The sequence below is a fragment of the Gobius niger genome (assembly GCF_951799975.1).
Source record: "Gobius niger genome assembly, chromosome: 8".
NCBI classification, from domain to species: domain Eukaryota; kingdom Metazoa; phylum Chordata; class Actinopteri; order Gobiiformes; family Gobiidae; genus Gobius; species Gobius niger.
This window is the reverse complement of record NC_136859.1, coordinates 28137213-28145680: the sequence shown is the minus strand read 5'-3', so window position 1 is coordinate 28145680 and position 8468 is coordinate 28137213. Positions and strand designations below refer to the sequence as shown.

At 40.6% G+C, this 8468-nt stretch overlaps 1 protein-coding gene across 1 annotated transcript; it reads right to left on the bottom strand.

The window, feature by feature from the left end:
* Positions 1–644: 644 nt before the first annotated feature.
* Positions 645–2690, bottom strand: utp11 (UTP11 small subunit processome component). Its single transcript, XM_079562041.1, has 8 exons — positions 2504–2690; positions 2312–2373; positions 1923–2025; positions 1727–1843; positions 1564–1657; positions 1323–1453; positions 915–1025; positions 645–833 (listed from the first exon to the last, which is right to left on the bottom strand). Exons 1-8 carry the CDS (start codon positions 2561–2563, stop codon positions 750–752), a joined length of 762 nt encoding a protein of 253 aa, XP_079418167.1. The 5' UTR covers positions 2564–2690; the 3' UTR covers positions 645–749.
* Positions 2691–8468: the final 5778 nt, after the last annotated feature.

Genomic DNA, 8468 nt, shown 5'->3' with positions numbered 1-8468 from the left:
TATTGTGTGACTAATTTAAAACAGTCCTGATTTGCTACAGTTGTCTCTGTTATTACCTGTGAAATGACTTTAGGGAATATGATGCACAACAAACTCACTATGATCCGCAAAGGAAGTCAAGGGCTGTATCTTTGAAGGATGCAGCCCACAAAAGAGTGTCCTTCAGCTGATGTGGGGGCTGCGCTCAACCTGCGTCTCCAGATCTGTTGTATGAAAAAGCAACATCAAGTTGTTTTTTTCCCCCAACAGACACCAACAATGTGCAAGTAAAACAGATTTAGAATATACTGTACATGATCCACTGAAAAAAAAAACCCTAAACATTACCAACAAATAAAAAAAACACTAGAGCCAAACTATTTTTCCAATTCCTGTAGGAAAATAGACTGTGGACTGCACTAATGTGGGATGTGTATGAAAATTTAAACCTGAATTGATGACTAGATCTGTAGTTGTGCCTCATTATTTCTTAATGGAACATCATTGGGACATCATTTATTTAGAATTATTACGAAGTCCCTTTGCTTTACACCCAAACCTTTTTGCATCACCGCAAAGAACACTAATGCCACCTGCTGGCAGCTTAAGGGAACTTCACTATGTACTAACATGTACAAGATAAAAGGAGGCAGAGGCATAAAGGATTGTTTAATCTTTATTTGAGAAAAGTCATTATCAATAAATATATACACAGCTGGACTGTTTTTGTCGAACAGTGTCCTCATGTGGTCATCTAAAGTCTTCCTTAATCAGCGCTGCCTCTTGGCTTCAAATTTGTAGACCGCTGCAGAAGTGTTTGTTTCATTCTTCACCTTTACCTTCTTCCTTTTATCCTGAATAAAAAAAACACAAGAGTATAAGAGTGTTTCAAACCAATTTAACCTTTGAATGCGAGTGCGACACCATCGTCTTACCTGAAGGTCTTTTCTGGTCTGAATTTTCTCACTAATGACAAACATCTTCTTTTCTCTGTCAATCCTCTGGCATAGGATTTTATACTGGTGTTTACGTTGCTTACTGAGCTTCTGTTGACAAATAAACATATTGATTCATATATTGTTGCCTTGTTAGAACGATAGCGCAATTTAGTCTTTGGGAAAATAGAAAAGAAAAATAAACAGTGTTTGGAGAAACACGACAGTGCATGTTGATGAACATACATGAGACGCAAATATATAATGACATTGATCATAGCATTTACGTACATTGTAAATGTTATGGCCAATTTTCACCAGTTCCCACGTGAACACAAACACGGGAGTCTCCACGAACTGAGCCGATGTTGCTATATGATCAAGCCCGTCTTTTAAATTCGCTCTTACCTCCACACTTTTAGGATCCGTAGCTCCTTGGATGCGCTTCGTATTCAAGGTGTCTATCGTTGGCCTGTTGAAAACTCTGTCCACCAGCTCAGGGACCGTTTTAAGGTGCGAGGCCAAGTCAAAGGAATGCACTGAATGAGGACATAAACAATTTTACATTCAATATTTGATCGCCTTGGACTGTCAAGCTTTTTGGTAAACAATAGCTTAAAAGATTATTAATAGAGCAGCAGAAGAATACCTTCTTTTTTAGAATCAACAAAGAATGTGTGCTTGTTTTTTGGTTTGTCATCTGCCTCCAAAAGATGGAGCTCTCCTTTTAACCTTTCGATTTTCTGAAAACAGTATTACATGATTGGAAAGGCTTGTCAAATAATTTGTGTCACAAGGAAATTCAAACACACCTTAGCCTCTGCAACCCTCTTCATTTCGATGTATCTAATATCCTGTGTCCGCATGATCTTCTTCTGTTCCTCGGTCATCTCCTCGTCAGTGGATTTCTTTGCTACGTGCACCCCATCCTGCCATAAGCACAAAGAAGCATTATAACAGACTTATTCATTGGCTGATTACAAGAAGTGAATGCTTCGTTCCTCTCACCTTCAGCTGTGAGTTGATCATTTTAAAGTAGAACTCATCTGGATTCTTGTCCAAAGCTTTCTTTCGCAAAGCAGCAATAGTGTTTTGTTTCTTGTGGTAGTCACTGTAGAATGAAATCACACAATCACTACTATGGTCTAAGAAGAAAGATACTGACTTTATCTTATAAAATTGTTGGCAATATCAACGAACTACTGTGCTGCAGTAGATAGGTTTTAATGGACTGTACACAATCCTTCAATTAATGTAATGCATAGTACTTACCAACCCCAATAAAAAAATAAAATTAAAAAAACACTACCAAGTCACATATTTCTCAGCGATATTTTTCATCATTATCAATAACGAATTTTCTTCCAGATTTACAGAAATGCACTTGATCAACTTACTCTGCTCTGAGTTTGTAGTCCTTCTTTTTCTCCAACAGTCCCAGATGTTTTCTGGAACCCGGCTGGTGAGGAAAAAAAGATAACACACTTTAAACAATATATGAAATAATTGTTTTGTCGTGAATATCCCACATTTATTCAAAACGATCATCTTTGGCTAACAGTAAGCTAACATGGGAACCAACAACAAACCTGTGATCTTTCATGATGGTTTCTCTGTCGCGACTTTAACGCTTTCCTGAAGGAAGACATTCTGACCAACGATTTGGAAAATGTCTTTAGTTGTAACAAAACGAGCTGTAGGAGTTTGTAGAAGCTAATTTAGAGCTTTTAAATTCCTTGTAAACCAGCACAGTGGCTGCCTGAGGCTGGTGTGGGGGACACGTGGGTTCCTGCTTCCTGCCCAGTGTGTTTCCTCTCCGCAGATTCGCGACAGGTTTCTATTCAGTGGAAGCGGATCAAGTTCGTGATAGAGAGTGTAATTTTAGTGTATTTTTTGGGATGTTCCCATTACTTTAAATCGGTGCTATGTTTCAGAGATAAATGCATATTCTTCATTATTAATGTAATATTTTACTATGCAATACACAAACCGCACACAAGAGGGCAGTGCTGTCGTGCTGTTCGGTAACAAGCGCGCAGACATAAGATTTCTTTTTAACGCTGCGGTGAAATACATTTGAAGTTGCTAATGTGAGCTCATCTAAATGTATTTTACTTTATGTTAATGTTGTTTTTATGCGTTGTTTTGTTGACTTTAACTGTAGCCTATGTACTAGCTTATTATTTATAGGCGTCAATGTGAAATAATTCTGTTGCTTCACTTCTTAACCACAACCAAGCACATTTTGTCAAATTAGGCATTACCCGAATCTAAAAATGTATGAAAAAGCGAAAAATAAATAAATAATAAATCTATGAAAAAGTGACAAAAATGGGTCAAAAACGCAATAAAAAAAGCAACAAAAACAGCAACTAAAGAGTGACAAAAAAGCAATGAAAAAGTGACAAAAATCTGATGACAACATGGTAGCAACGTACGGAAAAAAATCCATTTAGATCAGTTTTGTAGGTCTTAATAGGTCTGTAAGATTTTAGATTTGGGTATAGCCGAACTGGAGAACATGCACTCGATTAAGTTATTTTTTTTCCATTCATTCTTCCTACCCTTTGTCTCCCTCCAAAGCTAATCAAGCCTAAATAAGTTTTCCCTTTATCCACTTGTGTTGCAATCTTGTCCTATAGGGAACAGTACAGGAAGTTTCAACATGATGGGGTCATCTCCACGACCACAGCTCAGGGGGGAAAAAAACAGACGATTCTCTTTCCAACGAGATATTTTGGGAGACCAGCAGCAAAAGGCGGGCAGTCACCGTGTCTCCTAATCTCCGAGCCCGGCTCTGAAGATGTGAGAGGAGAGGTTTGCAGAGTGATGTTCCACCACTACACAGCCATTTTTTCCCCCCAAGTAGCAGCTCACTATCCCACCAACTAACCGCCAGGAATGTGCTTTATACGTGTGAGATTTGCCCGGCATGCCGAATGTTTTGCGGGTGATGAGGTCTGTGAATGGGATCACTGTTTCCACATTATGTCATAGGCTTGTTTATCAGTCTGATTGCAGTGAAGGTTTTGAGCCGAAGGTCCCACTGATGCAAGCATGCAGAGGTGGGTCGCACTTTTTTACTCCCAGGCCTGCTCACATGGTTTGGTCCTGTTATTTACCGGTTTTAGACCTGACCTAAACTCTCCCAGGTGATTCTCGGTGTTAATGAGGGGGTATTATGCTTTTTTCAATCACATAGCACCAGTCTATAGCACTCTACAATGATGATGGAACCTTTTGTTGGTCTCTAAATGCAGTAAATTAGAATAACTGCCTTGTATAAAATTGCTCTCTCAAAATGGCTGTAGTGAATGTCTTGAAATAGGCCTCTGTCTCTTTAAGAACCTCTGAGCCTTTCCGACACGCCCCCTCCACACGCTGTCTGTGGCATCAGTGGGGAGGGGGTTCTGCTGAGGAGCAGTGGTTGGTTACTCGGCTGGTGACGAAAGCTCGGAGGCGTCTCCAGGAGGTGGGGGCGTTCCTAGGAGGACTCAGGCAAACCTATCCCTAAAATCAGAGTTTTTACAGATTACTCAAAAATACATGAACTTGCCAAGGCAACTCTTCAGGCAGGTTTTTAATGAGGGAATGACATAATAACATGATGTAAAGCTTGAAAAAGTCGATTTTGCATAATACCCCCCCTTTAAATCTTAACTCCCGCCTTAACCGAGTGCATTTTCTCCAGTTCCCCAGTGTCCGAACCAAAGCGTCTTGACCAAGCTTTACTCAAGAGGACACATTTCTCTACAGGAAGTGAGGCGATGAAGTCCACCCTAACCTTAATTTGACACAAAATGTATTTCCAAATCTTCTATACCGTTTTTGTGTATTCTTCCCGCCTCCGCCTTTAAGCAACATGTGTTTAAACAGGCGCGCTCAGAAGTCAGCCGGGATTTATGGGTTAAAAAAGTATCTGCGTTTTGACTTAGCGGGTTCCTTCCTGTTTAGCGTCAGTATTAATCATTCAGAGTGTCACGCATAGGGAGCCACGAGAGGCTAGAGCAGTGGTGGAAGGTCATTATAGGGGACTACACACACGCACAAGCACATACAGTATCTCACTGTAGTGTTTACTAAATTGTGGTCCGGATGGGAACCCGCCTGGATATTTACCTGTAGCCTGTTTTTCATTTTTGCATATTCAATCCCCTTCACCCCCGCCTTAAATCGGGCACATTTTCTCCTGCTCAACTTTACCCAAATCTAGAAGCTTCTCGACTGGAGCTCACAGACTATTAGGCCAGTGTAATGCCTCATTTGAAAGCTAAGCCCTTGTGTTGTCACTTTTTCAGCATATTTTTTTGTGCTTTTTTTCATCACTTTTTTTAATGCTTTTTTGTGTTTTATTTTCACCACTTCTTGCCGCCTGTATTGATGCCTTTGTGTCTTTTTTTTTTGTTGCATTTTGGTTGCCTGCAGGGGCGGACTGGGACTGAAAAACAGCCCTGGACTCTGACTAGCCTGGCCCAAATTAGCGTAATTGTGCACTTCCACAAATACATATTTTAACCTTTTACCACCCGCCTTAACATTAACGAGTGCATTTTCCCCAGTTCGACTTTTTATTATTATTTTTTTGATTGGTTTCATCAGCAAAAAGAGCGGGAAAGGTGGCCGTAGAAACAGAAGCAAAATCATTAATATAAATAATAAATAATAGTGGTCCCAAAATTGAACCTTGTGGTACACCATACTCCACGGAATTCCTTTTAGATTCATGTTTTTTTTATACTGGGCTTTACCCAAATCTAAAAGCTTCTCGACTGGAGAGTAACAATGTAACGCCTCATTTGAAAGCTAAGACCTACAAAAGTGATGGAAACTTTTCGTCACGTCACTACATTTTTGTCATATTTGTATTGTTTTTTTAGTCATTTTTTGTGTTTTTCTCATGTTTTTGTAGTTTTTTTTTGTCTGTGTTTTTTTTTAGATTTGGGTAAAGCTCGGTTGAGGCGGGACTGGTGGCCCTAGAGCCAGTGGCCCTTCTGTGCTCTTCCAGAATGGACATATGGCCAGTCCGCCCCTGGTTGCCTGCTTTGTTTGCTTTTTCAGCACTTTTTTGTTGCCTGTTTTGCTGCGTTTTTGTCGCTTTTTTGTAACCGTTTTTGTCGCTTGTTTGTAACCATTTTTGTTGCTTTTTCATTGCTTTTTGTTTTGTTTTTTCAGAGCTTTCTTGTCGCCTGTTTTGTTGTGTTTTCCTCGCTCTTTTGATGCTTTTGTTGCTTTGTTTTAATCCTCTTTTTTGACACTTTTTTCAAGAAGCTTTTAGATGTGAGTCGAACTGGAGAAAAAATGCTCGGCTAAGGCGGGGGTTCCATTAACCCTGCACACCTACACAGAGCCTGTAAAGGTACAATCCCAGATAATGTTGGTGAAAACGATAGGATGCAGCTTTTCCTGTACGACGCCGCCGACATACTATATAGAGTCGGCCGCTGCATCGGGCTGAGCTCAAGGCTTTGGTATGTCTCCCCGGGTCCATCCTCTCCTCTACCCCCTCCATCCCCGGCAAAACACGGAGCCCTGGCCTCCATCCGAGCTGCATCCCTTCCGCGTTACACACAAACACCAGGATTAAATAATTCAGAGCTAAGCCTGTAAAAATGTTGGTAGTGGCTACTCCCAGAATGCCGTCCAAATGCTTCTCCGCGTAGCTGCCGGCTGTCAGCTGCGGAGTAGGTGCACTTCTGGGTGGGATTCTCACCATAAGCTCGAGTAGACCGCGAACTCTTGTAAAACAAAACTCATCTACAATTAAGTGCTTGCAAACTGCTCATTATCCCGGCTGGAGATTTAAAATATATTAGTGACTCGTTGAATGCCGGGTAATCGTGGCAGTGAAGTGAAGTCAAGAGGTAGGTCCCCAGTGCGCTCAGAAAAAGCAGCTTTTAGCACCCACTCATTGGATTTAAAGTGTCTTCCATGCTGTAAGGGCTTTAAAAATGGTCATTTAACAGTAATTGTAAGTCTGAAATTCCCTTCTGGAGGCTGTTGAGGCAAGTGTGAGAAACTGGGGAGATGGACGGACACTAGGTTACCATATTTGGAAGAAGCCAGAAGGCCGAGAAGCTGACAGGATGCACAATGTTGATGTTAACCACAACCATTGTATGGACGGGCCAGCAGCTGACAGTCAACTAAGAAACAAATAACAGGAGAAGTGCATTATCATGTGTTTAATAGATTTATTAGATCTCCTAGTCATTCAGAAAGAAAATGAATTACATTTACTTGTTGCAGTTGAGTAACCTTTAGTACTCCTCGTGGTGCATGCACAAAACGTGTACAATAGGATTCCCTCTGGAATCGGAACTCTCCTGCAAGACATTTTCATTCCTGTTTAAATAGATGTCAAGGAAAGTATTACAGCTTATGTAAGTCTTTATTAGTTTATTTGACAGGGACAGAACACCTTAATGAACATTTCTGTAATTGTGATGCTGCTAGCTACAAAGCTACAGTGAAAAAAAGTTCTCATGCTGTAATATTTGGTTGGATCGACTTTGGGCTGTGAGACTGTGATCACTGCGCGAAGCCTTCTCCAGCACATCCAAAAGATTTTACAATGGGGTTGAGATCTGGACTCTGTGGTGAGCAATCCATGTGTGAAAATGATGTCTCGTGCTCCCTGAGCCACTCTTTCACAATAAGAACCCGATGAATCCTGGCATCAAACTCTTGGAATACGCCCGTGCCATCAGGGAAGAAGAAATCCATTGATGGAATAACCCGGTCATTCGGGATGTTCAGTTGCTGAACCTAGACCTGACCAAGTGCAGCAACCCCAGATCATAACTATTAGTTAGGAGACAGCTTTCATCTTTTCTAACAACATTTAATACCTTATCATCAAGTTATGCTCTACTCACCTGTCAGTGCAGTAGGGTTTCATACTTTTTTTTTCTTTTTTGATCGTTTTTTAAACTACCAGGTTTAAGGGACACTGCGTAACTTTTGGACTATACTGTTGCCATTAGTGCAAAATATGCTCCTATTGACCAGATCGACACAGAAAAACACTATTACTGCAGGGAATAATAAAAGAAAGGATTTGGATGAGGACCGAACCTATTTTAATCTCAAATTCTACTGACTTTACTCACATCTCCATGGAGACGAGCTGGAGACGTACCCACTCTCGGTAAAGTTGCAGTTATGTCTTTGGAGAGCTGAGCCGCTCACAGTGAAAACACATGTTTGTTTGTACATTTATGAGTTTTTTTTCCAATGATGAAATGATCGATCATAAAATAAATGCTAGTATTTCAATTTTATTTAGAAGTAAAATTCTACACGGTGTGCCTTTCAGATACATTCGAATCCGGTTATATCAGTGGTGAAAAGTCATTTCTTCTAGCAGAGTCAATATTTCCATAGCTGTGTGTTAAATGTGTGGGTTTGATCGCGAAAAGGAAATCTTTCCGGACATCACCCAGCACCTCCACAGAGGCTTGCTGTTGTTTTTCTCCTGTCCAATACCACAGAAGAAAGTGGACACTCTCACGAATCAACATAACCCTTTCAAAGGTCCTGATGCCTATCACTTTT

What these genes read in the sequence shown, in the direction of transcription:
- utp11 (XM_079562041.1), bottom strand. Translation starts at nt 2,563, where the DNA reads ATGTCTTCCTTCAGGAAAGCGTTAAAGTCGCGACAGAGAAACCATCAT. An exon ending in TGATCAACTCACAGCTGAAG is followed by an intron (nt 1,844 to 1,922) that starts GTGAGAGGAACG and finishes TGCTTATGGCAG; the next exon opens with GATGGGGTGCACGTAGCAAA. An exon ending in AGAGGGTTGCAGAGGCTAAG is followed by an intron (nt 1,658 to 1,726) that starts GTGTGTTTGAAT and finishes TACTGTTTTCAG; the next exon opens with AAAATCGAAAGGTTAAAAGG.